This window comes from Mesocricetus auratus, unplaced genomic scaffold, assembly GCF_017639785.1.
Source record: "Mesocricetus auratus isolate SY011 unplaced genomic scaffold, BCM_Maur_2.0 Super-Scaffold_100011, whole genome shotgun sequence".
Lineage (NCBI taxonomy): Eukaryota > Metazoa > Chordata > Mammalia > Rodentia > Cricetidae > Mesocricetus > Mesocricetus auratus.
Window position 1 is genome coordinate 43,293,481 of NW_024429195.1, and position 22,854 is coordinate 43,316,334.

General features: G+C 52.0%; 3 protein-coding genes across 7 annotated transcripts; 2 read left to right on the plus strand and 1 right to left on the minus strand.

The window, feature by feature from the left end:
* The first annotated feature begins 3,459 nt into the window (after positions 1–3,459).
* Positions 3,460–7,118, plus strand: Bloc1s1 (biogenesis of lysosomal organelles complex 1 subunit 1). 2 transcript variants are annotated; one of them, XM_005079689.4, is made up of 4 exons: positions 3,653–3,851; positions 4,490–4,562; positions 6,419–6,551; positions 6,948–7,118. In XM_005079689.4, the coding sequence occupies exons 1-4, from the start codon at positions 3,791–3,793 to the stop codon at positions 7,056–7,058; spliced, it is 378 nt and encodes a 125-aa protein (XP_005079746.1). In that variant the 5' UTR covers positions 3,653–3,790; the 3' UTR covers positions 7,059–7,118. The 2 variants fall into 2 exon arrangements, with proteins under 2 accessions (XP_040610593.1, XP_005079746.1); XM_040754659.1 differs by lacking the exon at positions 4,490–4,562 and having other exon boundaries at positions 3,460–3,851.
* A 136-nt stretch (positions 7,119–7,254) lies between these two features.
* Rdh5 (retinol dehydrogenase 5) lies at positions 7,255–16,492 on the plus strand. 3 transcript variants are annotated; one of them, XM_013120353.3, is made up of 5 exons: positions 7,255–7,869; positions 8,431–8,770; positions 8,930–9,188; positions 13,631–13,794; positions 13,996–16,492. In XM_013120353.3, exons 2-5 carry the CDS (start codon positions 8,461–8,463, stop codon positions 14,223–14,225), a joined length of 963 nt encoding a protein of 320 aa, XP_012975807.2. In that variant the 5' UTR covers positions 7,255–7,869; positions 8,431–8,460; the 3' UTR covers positions 14,226–16,492. The 3 variants fall into 3 exon arrangements, with proteins under 3 accessions (XP_012975807.2, XP_012975806.2, XP_005079747.2); XM_013120352.3 differs by having other exon boundaries at positions 7,259–7,869; positions 8,426–8,770; XM_005079690.4 differs by having other exon boundaries at positions 7,386–7,869; positions 8,426–8,770; positions 14,002–16,492.
* Positions 15,046–18,630, minus strand: Cd63 (CD63 molecule). 2 transcript variants are annotated; one of them, XM_013120354.3, is made up of 8 exons: positions 18,464–18,630; positions 17,568–17,644; positions 16,304–16,492; positions 16,033–16,107; positions 15,846–15,941; positions 15,617–15,757; positions 15,342–15,425; positions 15,046–15,199 (listed from the first exon to the last, which is right to left on the minus strand). In XM_013120354.3, exons 2-8 carry the CDS (start codon positions 17,631–17,633, stop codon positions 15,134–15,136), a joined length of 717 nt encoding a protein of 238 aa, XP_012975808.1. In that variant the 5' UTR covers positions 17,634–17,644; positions 18,464–18,630; the 3' UTR covers positions 15,046–15,133. The 2 variants fall into 2 exon arrangements, with proteins under 2 accessions (XP_012975808.1, XP_005079748.1); XM_005079691.4 differs by lacking the exon at positions 18,464–18,630 and adding an exon at positions 18,219–18,311.
* Positions 18,631–22,854: the final 4,224 nt, after the last annotated feature.

Consider the following 22,854-nt stretch of genomic DNA (forward strand, 5'->3'; position numbering starts at 1 on the left):
CATACAGTAAACAAGGACCAGAGCAAAACCAGATTAAAGATAACCCTGCAGACGTCGGTTGGAGTCCCCAGATAGAGGCTCCCCATGCCCACTCCTTGGCTGTAGAGCAGAGGAGCAGCCAGTATGTGGGAAAGCAGGGCAGAGACTGACGTCTGCAGAATCCTGGCAGTCTCTAGTGTGAGAAATGTCAGGAAGTTGTGCCAAGTTAGGTCAGGAGAATACAAGATGGTCCTAACGTTTTCTCTGAGTCACTCCTGAAATTCCCAATACCAACCCCTCTCATTAGCCCGCCTTCTCTGTCCCTCTTAGTCTATGTCTCTCTTTTCTGGCACCCCAAACGCTTCTCTCTCAAGCCCCAAAGCTTTGAGAGTGACACACCTGGAATCTTCCATTCTGCCTGTTTTGCTTGCTCACTGCAGTTAGACACAGGAGCCAGAGCAGGAGGGGCTGGGGAGCCCTGGGCCATCTACCCTGTGCTGCTCTCTCTCACTCTCCCAGCTCCTATTGATCTGCCCTTTCAGAGAACGGAGCCTCTCACCAAATGCTCCGCCCCTTCCAGGATTCCCTTCAGCTCACACCCAACAGGCTCCCCTGAAAAGTGTTTAGGGTCTCCACTTCCTGGGGTCTCTCCCTTGACTTATGCAATACAGACTCAAGCTTTCGAATCAGGCTGGATTTGTATCCAAATTCTGCCCATCAGAAGCTCCACGACTTAACAGTTCTCTACCTCAGAATCTTCACCTGTCAATTAGCGATGACGATAATGTTTCACAGGACTGTTCTAGGAATTAAAAGAACACACAAAGTGCCTGGCCTGTTATGAGTGTTCAGGAAATGTTTATAATAGACATGTAGGCATACAGATACACATTTTTATTTAGCTTTTGTGTGCACTTAGTGGTAGGGACTAAACTCAGAGTCTTGAACATTCTAGGCAAGAGCTCTGCTACTGAGCTACATCCTAGTCCAGTTCCTACTCAAGAACTGTATCGTGGGGACTTGGGGAGTTGGCTCGGCAGTTAAAAGCTCTTGCTACTTGTCTTGGGGTCTCTACTGCTGTGATGAAACTCCATGACCAAGAGCAGGTTGGGGAGGAGACGGTTTATTGTTCTAACCCTTCAGCATTGCTGTTCATCACTGAAGAAGTCAGGACAGGAACTCAAACAGGGCAGGAACCTGGAGGCAGGAGCTGATGCAGAGGCCATGAAGGGGGCTGCTTACTGGCTTGCTTCCCCCTGACTTGTTCAGACTGCTTTCTTATAGAACACAGGACCACCTGCCCAGGGATAGCATCATTCATCATGGGCTGGGCCCTCCTGCATTGATCACTAAATGAGAAAATGTCCTACTGGTGAATCTCATGGAGGCATTTCCTCAGCTGAGGCTCCTTCCTCTGATGATTCCAGCTTGTGTCAAGCTGACACACAAGACCAGCCATGGACACTACTCTTCCAGAGGACCTGAGTTCAGTGCACAGCATCCCACCAGGTGACTTCTGTCTTAAATCCTAGCTCCAGAAGATCAAGTGCCCTCTTCTGGCCCCCACTGGCACTGTGAACATACACACACATACATATGATAAAAAATGAAAATGAGACAGTTAATGCTGTCATTTAACAGTTTCATGTTTCTTCTCACTCATCTCCTGGGATATAAGACACCATTCTTCAAATTGCTGAATGAGGGCCAGAAAGGTCTGAATTCCATCCTCAGGACCCAAATGTTAAAAGAGAGAACTGAGCCAGGCAATGATGGCATGTACGTTTAATCCCAGCACTTGGGAAGCAGAGGCAGGCGGATCTCTGTGAGATCGAGACCAGAGCGAGTTCCAAGACAGCCAGAGCTACACAGAGAAACACTGTCTGGCAGAGAGAGACAGAGAGGGAGAGAGAGAGGGAGGGAGGGAGAGGAGAGAGAGAGGGAGGGAGGGAGGGAGGGAGAGAGAGAGAGAGAGAGAGAGAGAGAGAGAGAGAGAGAGAGAGAACTGAGTCTGTAAAGTCACCTTCTGACCTCAACATGCATACTATGTCTCAAAAAGACAGGAAGGAAGGAAGGAAGGAAGGGAGGAGGGAGGGAGGGAGGGAGGGAGGGAGGAAACTTGAAGAATATTCTCACTTGTTCTGCTCATCTGTCCTTCCTCTGCTAGCAGATGCCAGAAATCAATTTCATCTGTGCCATAAGTCAGAAAATAAGAGAACAACACAGCTGGGAGCAGTCCGAGACATGGATTTTCCCATGTTTCCCAACTTTGGGTGCATTTAGAATCACCTGAAAAGTTTATTCTCTGGAATCTACCCTTCAGAGAATCCACTTAATAAATCTGGAGTGGAGGGTTGGGTTTGATTTGGTTTAGGTTTTTGTTTTGTTTTTCGGGACAGGGCTTCTTTGTGTAGCCCTAGAGATCCTGAAACTCGCTCTGTAGACCAACCTGGCCTCGAACTCACAGAGAGAGATCCACCTGTCTTTGCCTTCAGAATGCTGGGATTAAAGGCAAGAGCCAGCATGCTCTGCTGGGTTTTGTTTGTTTGGTTGGTTTTCTTTTTATCTGGAGTGAAGGGCAGGGTCTTGCTATGTAGCCCAAACTGAATTCCCTTTTCTTCCACCTCAGCCTCCTGACAAGTTTGCATCAGCCAAATATTAATCTAATCACCTTATTTTACTAACAATAAAATTTACTGAGCAGGTAAGCAAACTGACCCAATTTTGCCCAGCATGTCTCCACGTTTGGTTGTCTGTGGTGTTTGTTTTTGTTCTGAGACAAGTCTCTCTATGTAGTCCTGGCTGCCCTGGAGTTTGTTATATATGTAGAGCAGGTTGTCCTCAAATCCACAGAGATCCCCCTGCTTCTGCCTCAGGAGTGCTAGGATCAAAGGCACGTGCAAGTCGGAGTATGTCTGCACCCCATAGCCCCAGCTGCTTGTGGGACTGAAGTAGAAGGCTCCTGGATTACAGGTCATCCTGAAAAGCACAGGGAGCCAAGAGAAACAGACAGAAAGACAGACACAGACAGAGAGGCAGAAGGACAGAGGGACAGATGTTAACGACAGCAATAAATTAATGGTGTTTATAATTTTTCTTGTTGGAATTAATCCTGGAAACATTCCTCCTTAGTCAAGAGAGGCATTGTATAATTTACCTTTCACTTTGGCAGCCGCACTTAGGCTTCTGCCACGACTAAAATGGGTTCGCATTCCCTGACCACAAAAGGACAGGGATGGACTGCACATTCGCCTCTCACGGTCCGCAGCATTAGCGAAGCTCCCTAGAAGGCCGCTTGAGGTGCCTGAAAATGCTTCCCTCCAGTGATCACCCAGAACTCGCGGAACCCTGGAGGAGTGAGATGACTCGGGGGCTGGGAGAGAAGAGAACGCCTTCTCTTCTGGAGAGAGGAAACTGGGAATCCACTGAGGACCGGCCAGCTCTGCCAGGAAGTAAGGTGAGGGAAGGAAAAGAATTTCAATGAGTCCGGAGAGCTCCTGCTACCCCCATAACAGAACTGGGATGAACAGACAGCCAGAGCTTGTGATATAACTGACTCCGGCATAACTAACTAGGACAAGCGCTTCCAACTCTGTAAAAATGAGCCCACTAAAGAACAGGTCACCACTGCCCAACCCTCCACTTCCCTCCTTTAGACATTCACTACCAGCTACCCAACGCCTGGGAGAGGGCGGCTCCTGTCACGTGACGTTATCATCACGTGACTCCGTCCTGCGCGAGCCAAGGCACTACCCAGCTCCCGCAGCCCGAGGGAGGGGCCCGTTGTGCCCGCACCGGTCCAGGTTCGACCATGCTGTCCCGCTTGCTCAAAGAACACCAGGCCAAGCAGAACGAACGCAAGGAGCTGCAGGGTGAGCGCAGAGTCCCATCGGCCGCTCCCGGCTGCGGCCTAGCTTCTGCCGGAAGCCTGGACCTCGGGTGACCTCCCGGTCCAGGGGAGGGCGCCGGCTAGCGGGCGACCCGTGCAGGGCAGGCAATTGGGGGCGGCACTTCTGGAAACTCCGTTCCCTTGCCAACCTGCTCCGGTCCCCTTGGCACTGCTCGGGTCCCTTCGGCAACTCCCCCAATCCCGCCTAGGCAGTGTCTGAGCCCCGCCCCCGGCTCGCGACACTCGGTGCCAGTTGGCCCAGGCAGCCTCTCACCCCGGAAGCGGAGGGAGTTGGGGACCGCCCAGTGGCCCAGTTCCAAGCGCGGCTTTCCCAAGGCCCAGCCTGGGAATCCCGGAGTTGCCAATCCAGTGCCCAAAGTAGTGGAGAAAGGGTGTCTGGGACCAGTCCTGGGCGTGCCTGTGGGAGCCCTTCCCCTGTCAGGGTGCCATTCCCTCACCTCCAAAAACAGGGAGTTTGGCTTGGTTTTATGTGTGTAAGGTGGTTCTCTTAAAGGTCTGATGTTAGCTGACAGTTTCCAGAATAGTAGTAAGTGCATGGGGAACCCATTAGCACCACGCCTCAAATCCGAAGTCTGTACCAATCCCTCTCCCCTTCCCCAGAGAAGAGGCGGCGAGAGGCCATCACCGCAGCCACCTGCCTGACGGAAGCTTTGGTGGATCACCTCAATGTGGGGTATGACCTTCTTCCCGCCATCCACCCTGGTTAGACAAGGTCTGGGCCATCCTCCTGAAGGCCCCAGGTGCCCTGTCGCTGTCCTGACCGCCCTGCCCCTAGTGAAACTTCATGGAAACTTGAGCAGCTGCAGTGGTTGGGAAAGGAGCCAGAATTCCCCCTTCCCCATACTGACTTCCCTGGCACAACTTGATGCCATCCGGCCAACTCGATTCACCCATTAAGGGCAGCTGTCACTGGGGTGGGAGGGAAGGGCAACCTCTCTCACCACACACCCTCTTTCCTTCCTCGCCTCCTACTCTCTGGCAAGCCTGGGAAACAACTGGCGGGAACAGGACGGAACAGCTGATGGAGGCGAGGGAGAGCCTGTGCCACGAGCTATGGCAAAACCAGGCTGTCTCTTCCCTTCCTTCTGGGGCCTCCTGAGACCCTACCCCCAGCCTGAACCCGATATAAGAAAGCCAATGAGAGCCAAAGACTTGGAAAGATTTCCTGGACCTGTGTGACTCAGAGAGAGTGCAGAGATGGTGACTTGATAAGTCTACGGGAAGAAAGGAGGCACATGTCATGCCTTCCACTCAGGGCGAGTAGAACGGCTCGGTTGAAAATTCAGAGACTGAGTCATCCACGGAGTTGTGCAGGGTTAGGGTCATCTCCATTACTCATCTGAGAGGAGATGGGGAAATGGCTGTGGTGGGGCCTCGGGCCTCCTGTATCTCCAGACGGCGCTAATCTCCAGTATTCTCACATCGACACCTCCTCTGCCACCAACCCCGAGGCTGGCCAGACTTCTCTCTCTCCTGCTGCTAGACGCCACCCCGCTTTCCAGCTTAGAGGGCAGCTAAGCCAAACCCAGATTAGAAAGGGTTTTGTGCTGCTTCCCACGGCTCCTGTTCTCCAGAAAGTGAGACAAAGGCTTAGTGTGTCTCAGTCCCTTGTCAGGTGCCCAGCCCACTTTCTTGGACCTCCCCCCGACCCTTTGCCGCCTCTGCCCCCACACATTCCAGTGGGTGGCGGCACCGGATGTGGGGGGGTCTCCTTATGACCTAGAGCTTTGGGATAGGGAATGAAAAGGTCGTCTGCTAGTAAGAGAGGGAACAGTGATTGCATAAAGGGGGGAGCAAAAAACATTGGTGGAAGACGGAGCTCTGGTGTTGTGGTAGCCGTGGCAACCACGGCCAGCACCTTGAAAAGATGCATTGCCTGGAGTGTAAGGGGGGGGTGAAAGGACTATGGGTGGGAGAGTTGGGTGTGATGGCAAATGCCCATGTGCCTGTAATCGCAGCACTTGGACAGCAGAGGCAGGAGGATTAGGTCAAGGACAGCTTCATCGCCACAGCAAGTTTGAGGTCATCCTGAGCTCCCTAAGACCCCATCTCAAAGGGTGAGGGGAGGAAGAGCCGAGAAAATCTCTTGGGGCTTATTTGACCCAGGGTTCCTAAGGGGGGTATTTACTGTCCCATCCCACCCCATATTCAGGGAGGGGCCTGATTTCCTTCATGACCGCTTGCAGAGATCACTGGGCTCCAAATCTCTGCCAGATGTGTCCCTGCTGCCGATTTTTCCCACGCTCCCTTTTCCCTCTCAGCTCTCCCTCAGGGATGACCCCCAGGTTAACCTTCCCTGCCCCATCTCAGCTACAGAAACTCCTTGAGAGAATGAGAAATGGTATGCTTCTAGTCTGCTCCCAAATTGGCTTTCTTGGGAACCCTAGGGTTGGAGAAAGGAGCCTGCTTCATTTGCGGTCACACCCAGAAGGCTTCCCAGTTCTGCTCCTGGCTGATGCCCCACCACTGCCCCGGAGACCACCCCCTGTGGCCTGGACGAGCTGACATCCTCTCTCCTCCAACCCTTAGTGTGGCCCAGGCCTACATGAACCAGAGAAAGCTGGACCATGAGGTGAAGACCCTCCAGGTCCAGGCCGCCCAGTTTGCCAAGCAGACAGGCCAGTGGATTGGAATGGTGGAGAACTTCAACCAGGCACTTAAGGTGGGCCACACTCATCAAAGCGTTGCCTTTATCGGAGCCCCCAGGGGCTATGGTTAATGAGGAAGTGGGGATGGTCCCACATATTCCTTCTGGTGTCAGAAAGGCTAGAAAGAAAAAGGCACGTTCTTGGGAAGTAGCTCAGTGATATTTAGGCCCTGGGTTCAATCCTTAGCTCTGCAGAAAACCCTCCAGTCGTACCAGCTATCCTAGAGGCTAAGGCAGGAGGATAGTTTCAGCCCAGTAGTTGAAGCCAACCTGAGCAGTGTTGCAGTGGTCAATCTCAAAGAAAAGCAGGCAGACACACGCAGTTGGTGTATCTGAGTGAGCAACCTCAGCTTAGGACACACAATCTACCCACCCTGACTCCTGGCCTCCAATCTCCTCTTGCCTTCCCAGGAAATTGGGGATGTGGAGAACTGGGCTCGGAGCATCGAGCTGGACATGCGCACCATTGCCACTGCACTGGAATATGTCTACAAAGGGCAGCTGCAGTCTGCACCATCCTAGCCTCTCCCCTCCTCTCCCCTCCCCCTCCCACGTAAGTCATGAATAAAACTCAAGCTTCCATTCTGTGTGGTGTGTTTGACGGGGTCACTAGCTGCTGTATGGTAGTGGGGGGACTAGTGCCTTTTGGTGAAAGGAAGGTAACAATATTCCTCTTACTGCGCCTACTCTTCCTTGAGCCTGGCGTGAGCCTGGCACAGGTGCCTTTTGGCTGAGCAGAAGGTTTCCTCATGCCTGCCCAGGGGAGGTTTCTGCATGAAACATTCTGCTTCAGACTTCAGTTTCCTGCAGAGAGTTAAGGCAGGGAGCAGACCTCGTCCCGGCCCTGGCTCTATGCCTCACCTCATGCTCATGTGCTCCTCCAGGCTGCCACTAAGCAGCGTCACGAGTCTGGGCCAGGTGGGAGATTAATTCTTGGGGGCACTTTAGGGCTGAGAAGGAAGAAAAGTAGCAGGTCCAGGGCCACCCACAGAGAGGCAGCTGCCATCCTTGGTAGTTCCCACCTCCTAGGAGACGGTGGCATAGATGGTCAGGGCCCTGGCTGGAAAAGACAGCCTAAGGGGGACTGGGCAGAGGTGCCCTCTGTCAGAACCTAGCTTCAGCCTCTTAGCTCCTCCTCCTCCTCATCACTGCCCTGAGCCCGGAAACATACAAGACACTTCACACTCGTGCTCCGCAGCAAGAGTCCACCCCTCCAGACTTTGACCTTCCCTGTAGCTAGTGTAGGAGCCTGGGAAGGCTGGGAGCAAAGTCTCTTAAACAGACGAAAAAGCTACCGCTTCTCAGGCTGTGTGCCTGCCTGCTTTCCCCAGAGGTAAGTGGAGTGGGGGGGTGGGGAGCTATAAAAAGACCAGCTTGCAACGGCATTCATCGATCGTCCAAGCGTCAAGCTGTAAGCTTCCAGCATCGTCCTCACACGGCATCCCTTTGATCTTCCACCACACTGAGATGGGCCTGATGGGTGTTGTAGCTCAATTTGCTAGATGAGAAAGCAGGTTGGTTCCAAGACAGAGTGAAGGTGTCCAGCTTCACACAGTAACTTGGAAGCCACCAGGACTGAAATGCAGGCTCTCGGATCCAAAAGTAAAGCTAGGGTGCATTCAGAAGGTTGTGATGTCCTGGATTAGACGGTACAATGGTCATCCAGGTCCCTCTGCTCCCACACAACAGGTTTGCACACAGGACCAGCTCAGGTTTATTTCATTGGCTACAAAGATAGTGTTTGTCCACATCTGTTTTGCACAATAAGCCATAGCTTGCCAATCATCTGCCAAGCAGAAATTTGTTTGCTCAGACCAGACATTTCCAGCCAAGTAGATGTTAGGGGCCAGGGCCGAGGGGCAAAGAGAATGACAAGCTTTCCTGCTCAGTCTAGGCTGCCATCTGCAGGGCATTGCCTCTGACCATGTGGCTGCCTCTGCTTCTGGGGGCCGCGCTGTGGGCCGCGCTGTGGTTGCTCAGAGACCGGCAGAGACTCCCTGCCAGCAACGCTTTCATCTTCATCACTGGCTGTGACTCAGGCTTTGGACGTCTTCTGGCACTGCAACTTGACCAGAAAGGCTTCCAAGTCCTGGCCAGCTGCCTGACCCCCTCTGGGGCAGAAGACCTACAGCAGATGGCCTCCCCCCGCCTCCACACAACACTGCTGGACATCACTGATCCCCAGAACGTCCAGCAGGTTGCCAAGTGGGTGAAGACACAGGTTGGAGAAGCTGGTGAGTAGGGCAGCCACCGGGAGCCTGGTCTGTACAGTAATCCCAGGAGTCACTGAGGCTGTGGGGGAAGAATGGGGTTCAAATCCTCCCAGGAAGGCAACACATGAGAATGCCTCACCTCCCCCAAACTCCCACCCTGTGTCTGTCATCTCCCCACAGGGCTTTTTGGTCTGGTGAATAATGCTGGTGTGGCTGGTGTCATAGGGCCTACACCATGGCTGACACAGGATGATTTCCAACGCGTGCTGAATGTGAACACGCTCGGTCCCATTGGGGTCACTCTTGCCCTACTGCCCCTGCTACAGCAGGCCCGAGGCCGGGTGGTCAACATCACCAGTGTCCTGGGTCGTCTGGCAGCCAGCGGTGGCGGCTACTGTGTCTCCAAGTTTGGCCTGGAGGCCTTCTCTGATAGCCTGAGGTGAGGATGCACAGCCCCAGGTCCCAGCCTGGAGAGGGACAGGGATCCTACACCAACAGGCACATCCAACATAGGGGAGATGAAAGAGGAGGCAGGGTTATAGATGGGTGAAACCTCAAGCTTACCGCCTACAAGCAGTGTTTTAAATCGCTTACACTTGTGTGGTGTGTGCGTGGCAAGTGTGAGACAAGTCTCACTGTCATCCTGACTGACCTGGAACTCAGAAGTCAGCCTGCCTCTGCTTCCCTAGCACTGGACATAAAGATGTTGGCTCCCACACTTAGTTTTTGAGTCAGGGTTATACAATGTAGTCCAGACTGGCCCCAAATTCTTGGCAATCCTCCTACCTCAGCCCCTTGAGCACTGGAATTACAGGTTTGAACCACCACGCACCCAACTAGGTTATTTCTGTTTTTCTTCCAGGTCTGTTAAATCAGAGTAAGACTTGCCTCAAGGGGGTTCAAAGCAAACCCATCAGTGCCTAGATGCTGGGGAAAGCCTGTCATTCATCTTTAAATGGAATTTACATACACATACACACACATTGTGTGTACCCATGCACACATGAATGTTCATGGCATGCATGTCAAAGTAAACTTATGGGAGTCTGTTCTCTTTCCGAGGTGATGAGGGTTAATGGAAAGAGGCCTTCCTTGAATCATCTCACCAGTCGCTCATATCACTACTATACTAAAAGTAGAAAAACTATTATTTTTTATTTCATTCTCTCATCCATTCTATAGGAATGGCTACTACTTAGTAGGAGCATTGAGACATGCCACTAGGCTAGGTCTGCCCCTCAGTTTTGAGACAGTCTTACTATATAGACCAGGAGGCCCTTTTTTTTTTAAAGTATATAAGTGTTTAGCCTGCATGTGTGTCTATGTGAGGGTATCAGATCCACTGGAACTGGAGTTGCATGTGGGTGCTGAGAATTGAACCTGGGTCCTCTGGAAGAGCAGCCAGTGCTCTTAACCACAGAGCCATCTCTCCTGTCCTCTTCCTTCCCTTTCCTTCCTTTCCGTCTTTTGAGACAGGGTAGCCTCAAACTCACTCTCCCAGTGCTGGCGTCACAGACATGAGCCTCCACTTGGGACTTACCGTAACACTGTGAACAGTAATGTTCAAAGTTGGTGAGAGTCTAAAGGAGCTATGCAGGACAGTGGGGGCAGCAGAGTCTGAATTTGGGACAGAAGCCTACGTTGTCCAAGAGGAACTAGTAAGGAAGGCTGCCTTCATCACCATACCCGACATAATTTCACTGTCTTTTGTCCCCTCCCCTGTTCTTCCAGTCAGCAGCATGGAACACAGGTACACTTGGATCTCTACCCAGGCCAGGCAAGGCAGTGGGATGTTCTCCTACTTGAACTATCCAGTCACCTACCTGTGGTGATATCTTAAAGATTTAAAGCTTGCCTGAGGATTCAGAAAGCAAAGTCAGCCACAAGCCATAGAAGCAGGCACACACCTTTAATCCCAGCAGAAGCTAGGAGGTAGTAGCACACACCTTTAATCCTAGGACTCAGGATTAAGAGGTGGACAGATCTCTCTGAGTTCAAAGCTACCCAGGGATACACAAAACTGATTCAGTCTAAAAGAGTAACGGATCACAAGCCTTTAATCCCAGCACTAGAGGGGTATATAAGACAGGAGCCAAGAGCCAATACAGGCACTCATTCTCCAGCCACACTGAGGAGAGGCAGCAGTTTGAGACTTGGTGAAGAACTCATGCGTGGATCAGCCCTTTCAGCCTGAGCTAGAGAGGAGAGCTAGTGGCCGACTACTTTGCTTTCTGAATCCTTAGGCAAGCTTTATTAAATGATAAATAATATATCACTATACCTACCAGATAATACCAGTCTAGATCCCTCACACCTAATATTCAGGACTCAGTCTTTTTATTTATATATTTTTGGTTTTTCGAGACAGGGTTTCTCTGTATTGTTTTGGAGGCTGTCGGGGAACTCGCTCTGTAGAGCAAGCTGGCCTTGAACTCACAGAGATCCACCTGTCTCTGCCTCCCAAGAGCTGGGATTAAAGGCGTGTGCCACCAACGCCCAGCAGGACTCAGTCTTATGTTTTGGAAGTTACAGAACAAGGCTCTAGATAAAGAACTGGTAGCCGGCCGGGCATTGGTGGTGCACGCCTTTAATCCCAGCACTGGGGAGGTGGAGGCAGGCGGATTTCTGTGAGCTCGAGGCCAGCCTGGTCTACAAAGCGAGTTCCAGGACAGCCTACAAAACAATACAGAGAAACCCTGTCTCGAAAAACCAAAAAAAAAAAAAAAAAGAACTGGTGGCCTGCAGTTATCCAGATGGGCTGAGCTGCCTTCAGGCTAATGGTTTTTAACACATTTAAATGGTTAAATCGTAAATAGTTATATACGTACATTAATTTGGCCAGATATCATAGCATACAGCTTTAATCCCAGCACTCAGAGCAAAGGCAGGAGCATCTCTGTGAGTTCAAGGCCAGCCTGGTCTACAGAGCGAGCTCCAGTCCAGCCAGGGCTACCCTGTAACAAAATAAAAACATTAATTTTGTCTGGCCTGTAGTACCTCAAAATTTACTATTAAGAGCCGGGCGGTGGTGGCGCACCCCTTTAATCCCGGCACTCGGGAGGCAGAGGCAGGCGGATCTGTGAGTTTGAGGCTGGGCTGGACCGATAGCCTCCAAAACAATACAGAGAAACCCTGTCTCGAAAAACAAAAAAAAAAATTTACTATTAAGAAAAAAATAAGAGATGGGGTAGGGAGAGGCTCACCAATTAAGATTGCAGAGTAATCATGAGGACCCATACCATGTAACACAATGCCGACACTTCTGGTCTTCATGCACATGTGCATATACACTCACACATCACACATTTACATGAATCTTTTTAGGAGGGAACAGGAGGGGCCTGGAGAGATGGCTCAGTGGTTAAGAGCACTGATTGCTCTTCCAGAGGTCCCAAGTTCGAATCTCAGCACCCACATGGTGGCTCAGAACCATTTATAATGAGATCTGGTGCCCTCTTCTGGTATATAGGCATACATGCATGGAGAACACTGTATACATACAATAAATAAAAAGATCCTGAGTTCAAAGTTAATCTGGACTACATTAGCAGCATAAAGCTTTAGGCTTGATCCAAAGCACTCACTACCAACAAAGGGAAAAAAATAAAGCTTGCTAACCATTAATCTAGGTAACAGGAAAAAGCATAGAGATATGCATGGTGATATCCACCCATAATTCCAAGACTAGGGAAGTTGAAACAGGTTGAGGCCAACCTGGGCTACAAAGCAAGATCTTTATGTATGGTGGCACAGGCCTGTAGTCCTAGCACGTTCAAGGCCAGCTTCCACTACACAGCACATCCAAGCTACATAAAAACCTATCTCAAAAAAAATGTCTTTTTCAAACCAGCAAAATGGCTGGGCAGTTAAGTGCATTTGCTTGCCTTCAGGCCTGACACCCAGAGTCCAGTGGACATACATGGCAGGGGAGAGCCAAGTTGTCCTCTAACATCCAGACATGAACAGTGGCGTGCGCATGCACGTGCACACACACACAGTAAGAATAATTTAAGTACAAGAAATTTTCAAGATCAGCCTAGACTACATAATGGGACCTTGTCTCGTAAAATAAATTTTTAAAAACCAAGAAAGAGAAAAATATCCAGACTAACATGATGGCACGCATCTGTAAATCCCAACACATGGAAGGTAGAGACAGAAGTCACCGGAGTTCAAGGCTAGCCTGGACTACATGAGACCCTGTCCCAAAAAAACCAAAACCAGGGGGTCACAGAGATGATTCGGAAGTTAAGAATGATGACTGTAGCCGGGCGTTGGTGGCGCACGCCTTTAATCCCAGCACTCGGGAGGCAGAGGCAGGCAGATCTCTATGAGTTCAAGGCCAGCCTGATCTACAGAGAGAGTTCCAGAACAGCCTCCAAAACAATACAGAGAAACTGTCTCGAGAAAAAAAAAAAGAATGATTATTGCACTTGCAGAGAATGCAGGTTTGATTCTCGGCACCTACGAGGAGGTTCATAACAGCCTGTAACTGCAGTTGCAAGGGATCTGACACCTTGTGACCAACGAAGGCTCCTGCACACACATGGTGCATATGAACTCGTGCAATACACAGATAAATAACCAATAATCTTCTTTAAAAAGGAAACACAAGGAAAACAAAGTGAAAGACACCTCCCCCTGGGCTGGTGATGGTCTGGCTCAGTTGCTTACCTACCACACAGGCCCTAGGTTTATCTTCAGTGCCAGGGAAAAAGCAAAAACCAAAAAAAAACTCCCCATGGTCCTCATCCCAGGCCAACCAGCAACAGCCTTTCCTGTCCGGACATGTGTCCCTATACTGTGATACCTTTACAGCTAGACTCCTCACTCCTGGAAACCTAGGATATAAACCCAGAAACCCCTCTGCCCACTCTCCAGGCGGGACATGGCTCCATTTGGAGTACAAGTCTCTATTGTGGAGCCTGGCTTCTTCCAAACCCCTGTGACCAACCTGGAGAGTCTGGAGAACACCCTGAAGGCTTGTTGGGCCCGGCTACCACCGTCTACACAGGCCCACTATGGGGAAGCCTTCCTCGATTCTTGTGAGTAGCTGGGTCCATACAGAGCACATGATGGGTAAGAGAGGGCTAGAAAGGTCAGGCCTAGTAGGGAGGAAAAGGCCAGGCAGAGGGAGGTGGTCACTTCCTGAACTGGGCGACCAGCCCAGGTGATCGAAGACAGCCTAAGATGGGATGGAGGGGAGGCAGGGACCACGTGCATGCTAACTATGAGCATCTGCCAAGATACAGATCTCCAAGTACAGCGTCGCATTATGAACCGGATCTGTGACCCAGACCTAACGAAGGTGATCAGCTGCCTGGAACACGCCCTAACTGCTCGTCACCCCCGAACACGCTACAGCCCAGGCTGGGATGCCAAGCTGCTCTGGCTGCCTGCCTCCTACCTTCCAGCCAGCCTGGTGGATGCTGTGCTCACATGGGTCCTTCCCCAGCCCGCCCCGTCAGTCTACTGATTCCAGCTTTTCAGCAAGAGGCTCCTGGCACAAAGTCGGCTCTCCATAAATATGTATTGCTTTAAGAAAAAGTAGATGGGCATAAATGAAGGTACCTGTGGAAGCCTGACAAAATTTCAAATTTCTAAAAATCCTGAAGCTGCCTAGGGCAGGAACTCTCAGGCCTCTTTAGTGCCTGCAAAAATTCTGTTGTCCACTGGGGGGTGTAAGGAACTATCTTGCACTTAAAGATGACTTTTGGAGCTGCACTTGGAGAGATGGCCACCAGAGAGCACTTTCGTCCGCTTTTTCTACATGGAGTAGTGAGAATTCGTTTTGCACCTGGCAAGGCATTAGCTAATGTTTCTGGGATGAAAATGGTCAGAGCCCAATTAGGTGACTTCCATGGAAGAAGGAAATACTTAAATTCCCATTATCTAAGACAAGAATCAGGGGCACTGGCCATACAAATCTTAAACAACATAACCATCTGACAGTTGCCAGGTCTCCTTAAGGACTGAGGGGCAAGTTTGCCGGCCCTCAAGGCATCAGAAGGCCAAAAAGTTATCCAAAATAGACATGGGTCAGGTTTTACCACGTTGGCCCGTTGTGGGAACCCCTCTGACTTACACAGGAGATGGCCTCAATACACGCTCCAGGAACACTTAAGGCACACAAAACCAGGCGTCAGGGAGGGCGCTCAGACATGTCCCCCTTGATCTCCCACCAACAAAACACCCCTTTCCCAAACCCCCAAATGACCTGCCTATTGCAAGGGCAGGGACAGGGAGAAGGAAAAGGAAGGGGCCATCCATCACTAAGATAAACGGAGACCATCTCCTTTTTAGGTCTGAAAAAATAATCCGTTTAATTGAAAAATCTGGAGAATCCACTTCCTTAGATGAAAAGATGAAAGAGACCAGACCCCCCTACATTACTTCATAGCCACTCCGAATACTTTTCACCAGACAGCAAGAGAAGATAATTCCCAGGACCTACAAGGAAAGACAGAAATGAGGGTGGAGAGGCAGGGCAAGCTTCCCCAGACCCATCCAAGGCCTCTCTTCCCAGGCCAGCCCCTCCTGCTCCCCAGGTACCCTGGGCTGATTCAGACCCCCAACCCACAGCATTTCTTACCTCCACAAAAGCAATGCCCAGGGCTGCTGCAGCCACCAGCAATATATTCTTCCTCAGCCAGACCCCTATGGTCTCCACACAGCCCTGAAGGGAAGAGACAAGCATGAATACCAACAGAAAGAAACTTCCTGCTTACCTCCCCACCTCTCTTCCGGACCTGTCTCCTTCCCCCAGCCCCTTCTCCCCAGAGCTCATCCCCAACCTGATCCCGTCAGCATCTCTCCTGCCTCCTGAAACATTTCCCAGGTCTCCCTAGACCAATGTCTTCTCCCTACCTCAGTGTGGATCGTGGTTGTGTTGAAGTCAGCTCCACAGCCCACGGTGAAGTTGAGGCAGCAAGAGTCAGGGACCCGGTCCTTGGGCATACCAGTGATGTTTTCCCAGTCTGTGTAGTTGTTAGCCCCACAGCACTTAAACTAGGGTGAGGGGGGAAGGGAGGAGAGGTTGCCACATCCAAACGCCACTTAAATCAGAAACAGGAATCTTCCCAGCCTTCCCACTCACTTCTTTCTGCCAGCCGTCCAGAACCAAGGCTGTTTTGTTGTCTTTAAGGTAATTTTGCATCTGATGACGGAAGTTCTTACTAAACTCTGACTTCACCTAAGAGTAGAGAAGCAGATTGCTGAGAGCGAATTCAGGCCCTAGAGCCCCAGAATAACCGGAGACAGGGTTCCCCTTCCTCCCTGCTTACCTTGTCTCTAAACACATAGCCAGCAATGGCTACCGCCACCTCCACAAGCATGATAAGAGACAGGAAGATGGCAAACTGTAGGAGCACAGGACAGGAGTTGGGATTGAGGTCTGGATTGAAAGGGCTTGCTCTGGCCCAGTCAATTCCAGGGACACTCCTTGTGTTCCTGGCCCACCCACCTCCCCACAAAAATGCCCTCTGGTAGCCCAGGAGTCACAGTGTCCCCGCCCCACTCACTGTAATCATAAGACAGTGTCCCCGCCCCACTCACTGTAATCATAAGACAGTAGTTCTCCCTGCAGGCCCCGCAGCAGCCCACAAAGGCTACCAGGAAGAGGAAGGCGCCCACTGCGATGATGACCACAGGCAACAGGGAGCCAGGCGTAGTCTCACGGGTGATGGTCTCATTCAAGACAACCTGAACTGCTACACCAATGGCAGTCAATCCCACGGCACAGGCCTGCGGGGACAGGCGAGGGTTTGATCAGACCCTCAATCCAGCAGCCCTCACACCTGACCCCCACCAGAAAACATCCCCTGCCCTGGTATTTTGGAGACAGGGTTTCTCTGTGTAACAACGCTGGCTGTCCTGGAGCTAGCTCTATAGACCAGGTTGGCTTTGAACTCAGAGATCTGCCTGCCCCTGCCTCCCCAGTGTTGGGATTAAACACATGTGTGTGCCACCACCTGGTCTAGAAAACAAAATTTTTTTTTGAGACAGGGTTTCTCTGTGGCTTTGGAGGCTGTCCTGGAACTAGCTCTTGTATACCAGGCTAGCCTCGAACTCACAGAGATCTGCTTGCCTCTGCCTCCCGAGTGCTGGGATTAAAGGCCTGCACCACCACCGCCCGGCTTAGAAAACAAATTCTTAACACCTCCAGGATCCACTGGCTGTAAAGAAGTAGATCTGTCCATCCTTGCCCCACAGGGAAGGCTGGGGAGTTGTTGGACACTCAAGGAGAACAGACTACTCATTACTTTCTATGGACTCTCTCAGAACTGCCCCCACACTCCAGTGACTAAGGTCTTACGGCCAGCTAGGCCAGGAAGGGGAGGGGGTAAGAGTGGTCCCTGTCGGAACAAACAGTAGCTTCTTGGAGCAGGAGCAAATAAAGGTGGCCAGAGCCCTTCCTTCACCGACTGAATGAGACGACAGAGAAGAGATGAATAAACCGGGTGGAGTGGGGGTAGCCTCGTGGCGGCGATACCATCAGACCGTTGGCAGGTTGCCCCACTACCCCATATCACAAATGGTTGGGTCACCAGACAGGAAGGGCCAGGAGGGGGTTGGGTGGGGGTGCTGCCCATCAAGGGAGGCCATCGTCTGTCCAAAGTCGTCTCCGATGTCCCGGAAAGCCGGAGGGAGGGAAGGGGGTGCGTTCTGCCTCTGGCCCTTTCTTGGGGCTTTCCTTCCACATCTGGCCCCCAGCTGCCTTCACTCCTAGGTCCCTCACCCCTCACAGCTCCCGCTCCGAGACTCCGCGCACCCCGCCGGCGTGCCCCGTCCCTCTGTCCCTCTTCCCCCCACTACTCACGAAAAAGGCCAGCAGGAGAACGTAGAGCAGGAACTTGACACACCTCATTCCTCCTTCCACCGCCATGGCTGCTGGGCCTGGGGCCGCGGAAAGCACGGAGATGAGAACAGAGAGAGGGGACACCGGCTCCGCAGCTCGCCGCCGGCCCTCGCAGCCTTCCCTGCGCGGCCCCCATAGCGGCCCTTCCCACCCGGAAACCAGCGGTCAGGTCCACGTCTCCCTGCCCCCTCCACCCCGCGGCGGCGGCGGTGTCTGCTGGACAGGGGTGGGGGGCGCGCGGCCGCTCGCTCGCCCGCCCGCCCGCCCGCCCGCAGCCTCGGGATCCCAGGACGCACGGAGGGCGCGGCCGGCCGAGCTCAGGGCAGAGCCCGACCCCCGCCGGCCGGTCCTCGGCGGGATCCTGGCTCCGATCCCCGCCGGCCGCCGCACAGGCCGCGACCCGGGACCCCCGCCGACTCCGGGCCCCCCTCGGGAGTCCCGGGTGCGGCGCGGCTAGCGCCCCGCGGGCGTCGCGAACTTCCAGGCGAAGTTGCTCGAGGGCCCGCCCCAGGGGCGAGCGCGGTGTGCGGGGACTGCTCTCCCGCGGCTGGGGGCCCGGTCCCCCCCGGGGTGCCCCCGGGGTCCCTCCGCACGCGCCAGCCCCAGCCTCACCTGCGCTCCCCGACGTTTCCCGATGCTCTCCGGCCGCGGTTCAGCCGCCGTCCCCCGCGCCCCCCTGCTCGCGCCCCGCCTGCCGCGCGGCCCCGCCCCGGCTCCAGCCAGCCCCCTCCCCCGCGGGGTGGCCGCCAGCCTCCCTCATGTGACGCGGGAACAGCTGCGGCCTGAGTCACCCGGGCTCACGAGGAGGGGTGGGGGAAGGCGAGCCCCCCGCCCGGGCGAGGCCACGTGGCTCCTACCCGGAAAGCTCGAGCCTGGAGCTAGCTGGACCTCAGGGTTCCCGGGGCCCTCACTGGAACCCGGCGCCGTCCGGTTCTCTCTGGTTCCGGAACGCTGAGTAGGCGAGTGAGACCCGGAGGACGAAGGCAGAGATGAGGTCAAGTGTCAAAAGGGTCTTCTGCAGACCTCAACGCATCCGCCGGGAACCATGCACCTCCCGCCCCCTTGCCCGACCCTGCAGAAAGCTGGGGACTGATGGAACTGGGTGGGGCCAGAATAAACACTTTCAGAAAATCCCTGGTTTCACGTCCTAGGAGTCACTCAGTCAACTTCCTAGACTAGGGTTTTCTGCCCCTGCTTCTCCATTTCCTGGGACTCCTGGGCTGAGCAAACCGGAGGAAGCCCTGTTCTAGAGCCGTTCCACGTCACTTAGAAGACGTCAGAGCCTGGGCGCTCTTGGGGAAAAAATAACGCCTGCGCTCCCTGCTCCTGAGTCGTGAGACTCTAAGGCTAACGAGGCTTTTATCGAGGAGACTTCCCTGTCTTCCCTTCAGAAATGGCAAAGCCACCTCGCTTTAATCCCAGCACTCGGGAGGCAGAGGCAGGCGGATCTCTTCTGTGAGTTTGAGGCCAACCTGGTCTACAGAGTGAGTTCCAGGACAGCCAGAGTTACACAGAAAAACCCTATATCAAAAAAAAAAAAAAGAGAGAGAGAGAGAGAGAGAGAGAGAGAGAGAGAGAGGAGGGGAGGAGAAGGAAGGAAGGAAGTGAAAGCCAGGTGAAGGCAGGAGCTAGAAACACCTCCCTCCCCGGGCGGTGGTGGTGCACGCCTTTAATCCCAGCACTCAGGAGGCAGAGGCAGGCGGATCTCTGTGAGTTCAAGGCCGGGCTGGACTGACAGCCTCCAAAACAATACAGAGAAACCCTGTCTCGTAAAAAAAAAAAAAAAACCACCTCCCTCCCTTGTGCCATTGACGGTTCGCAGATGGAGCTGTTGTGAACCACTAAAAGGCAACCAGCCTTCACACTCCTAGCCTGAGCTCTGTCCTTTTCACAACAGCTCCTTCTTCGAGTTGCTTACGGAGTCTGAAGGGAAGAAACAAGTAAAACCAAGGGCCAGCCTGGTGGCACATCTGTAATCCCAGCGCTTTCAAATCTTTGGTGTTTTGGGTTTTTTTGTTTGTTTATTTGGTTTTGGTTTTTCGAGACAGGGTTTCTCTGTGGCTTTGGAGCCTGTCCTGGAACTCGCTCTGTAGACCAGGCTGGCCTCGAACTCACAGAGATCCACCTGCCTCTGCCTCCCGAGTGCTGGGATTAAAGGCGTGCGCCACCAACGCCCGGCTCTGGTGTTTTGTTTTTTAAGACAGGGTTTGTCTGTGTAGCCCTGGCTGTCCTGGAACTCTATAGACGCTGACCTCGAACTCAGATCCACATGCCTCTGCCCCTGGCTCCTGAGCGCTAGGATTAAAGGCTTTCTCAGGCCCCACGTTGGATGTCAAATGTAGGGTTTTTTGTTTGTTTGGTTGGTTGGTTGGTTTTTTCAAAACAGGGTTTCTCTGTATTGTTTTGGAACTCGCTCGGTAGACCAGGCTGGCCTCACAGAGATCCACCTGCCTCTGCCTCCTGAGTGCTGGGATTAAAGGCGTGTGCCACCAACCCCGGCCTAGTTTTTTTTTTAATTATTATTCTTTGCTCTTTGCTCTTGGGGGCAACTCGGCTCCCAAATAAATACACGAAGACTTGTTCCTTCTTAGGAATGCCTGCCTTAGTTTGGCTTGTTTCTAGTGTGTGTCTCCCTCACTAAATCCTTCAGGAAAGCTTTGAATTTCTTAAATCCTGTCTTTTGCCTTTGGGCTTTTACTTTTCTGTATACCTTTCTTTACGTCTTACTCTGTAGCTTGCTGTGTAGCTGGGTGACTGGCCCCTGGAGTCCTCTCTCCTCCTCCTCCTGTCCCTGGATATTCCATCTTCCCAGATTTCTCCTCCTATTTTTTCTCTCTTCCAGGCCTGCCTGTCCTTTCTCCTGCCTGGCTATTATTGGCCATTCAACTCTGTATTAGACCATCAGGTGTTTTAGACAGGCAAAGTAGCACAGCTTCACAGAGTTAAACAAATGCAATGTAAAAGAATATAACACATCTTTCTATCATTAAACAAATACACCACAGCAAAAACAAATGCAACACATTTTAAAACAATATTCCACAACACCTAACGTTCTTTCCTGACTTCCCATGCATACATAGACATATACCACACATAACAGAGAGAGGCAGTATGTCTGAAAATAGATAGACCTTGGCCTGGTGTTGTGGCACATGTCTTTAATCCCAGCACTTGGAGGCAGAGGCAGGTGGATGTCTGTGAGTTCTAGGACAGCCTGGTCTACAGAGGGAGTTCCAGGACAGCCTCCAAAACAATACAGAGAAACCCAGTCTCGAGAAAAAAAAATAGACCATCATGTTAGGTGAAAGCCAGTCTCACAAGCACAGGCATCACATGTTTTCTCCTATGTGGACTCCCTATTTTTAAAGGACATGAAAGTAAACACAGGGTTACTGTTAGGGGTGTGGAAGAGAAAAGAAAACAGAGGATGAATAAGAGGGAATAACAGGGGTGTGGGAGAGATGGCTCAGTGTTTAAGAGCACTGACTGCTCTTCCAGAGGACCCAGGTTCAATTCCCAGCACCCACATTGAAGCTCACAACTGTCTATAACTCCAGGATCCACCATCCTCACACAGACATATATTCAGGCAAAAACACCAATAAAATTTCAAAAGGGAGGGGAACAATAGGGGTAAATATTTATATATGAGAATGTCATAAGGCCAGGCTGGCAGTGGTGGCACACACTTTTGATCCCAAGGAGGCAGAGGCAGGTGGATCTCTGCATTCAAGGCCAGCCTCGTCTACAGCACAAGTTCCAAGACAGCCAAAGCTACACAGATAAACCCTGCCTTGAAAAAAATCAAAAGAGAAAAGAAAGAAACGTCATAATGAAAACCCCTAACAATGTCGCCTCATCCAGCACCGCTTGAATCCTGAAGACCTGACTGGGGTAATGAGGGAAGGAAGAAAGGACGGGACATATACTGGAAAGCTGAGATCGGGCGGGGCACATGCACTCTCTGAGGCAGACACACCAGTATGCGATGCAGGAGCTCAGCAGAGGGGGGGGGCGGGCGGGGTGCCTGTAAGGGAGCAGTCTCAGGCTCTGAACATCAGGTGGGAGGAAGCTGCTGTTTGATACTCTGTGAACTCGGCCAGCAGGCACACAGGGATTCCCTGAGCCTGACTTGGGGAGAAGCTTTGCGGAGTCCTGTGGGCCTGCGGCATTGGGGTCTTTAACATGGCTGCTCTCGTTACTCACTTCATCGGCCCCTCACACATTCGCCAGGATCTACTTCAGGTCCCACACAATGTAAATCTACTATGAAAAAAAAAATGCAAAGATAAGGCGATGGTCTGAGCTGGCAGAGTTATGCCCTCCCAGGAGAATACACCAGGCACATTCTAGACCTGGCTCTCTCTTATCATGAAGGATGTGGAGGAGGAGTCAGGACGCCTAAGAAAAGAGTATTCAAGAGTTTTCTTATTCTTCCACTAGACGCCAGGCCTGTGCTGGGCATGGGGCAGCCAGGAGAGGAAGAGAATGGTTCTGTCCTCTCCCAGAAGGCAGAGTCATGTTCTGTGCACACGGGAGGGCAGAAACTCCTGGTGAGCCACAAGAGCTCAGGGAGAGAGTGGGTTCCTCAGAGGTGGGTAGTATCCTCCAAGGCAGCCTTGATGAATAAAGGCAGAACTCTCAACTTCGGGACTGGGCGAGGAGTGAGAATTAGAGACAACAGTGGTTACTAGGCTTGGAGGGAGTGTCTCAGTGGTAGAACACTGGGTTGCATCTCTACCAATGCAAAAAAAAAAAACCCACAAAATAAAATCTGCTAGCTTTAATAGTGATATGATAATGCAGAGAAATTAGTCCAAGTCTCTAAAGATGGACTAAAATATTGAAGAGTGCCATGTCACGCCTGTACTGCATTTGGAATACTTTGGAACAATAAATGTAGGTGAAAGGGGACTAGTAATAGGATGGTGACACAGAGAAACCCTGTCTCGAAAAACCAAAAAAAAAAAAAAAATAGGATGGTGAGTTCTATTACTAGTTGTTATTAGTTCTACTGCCCAAGGCCACCTTGGGTATGTCCCAATGGCAAACATGATGGTAATGGGAAGCTTTTGAGACGGTGGTTCTAGTCTGGGCTTCCACTAAATGAATGGACACATGGAAGACACTGATATGACAGCCATCACCCACCAGAGAGAGAAGATGCGGCATCAGTCAGGAAAGGAGATGACCACCAAACGTAGGAAACTCCAGACTGCCATCCAGATGGCTACATCCTATCAGA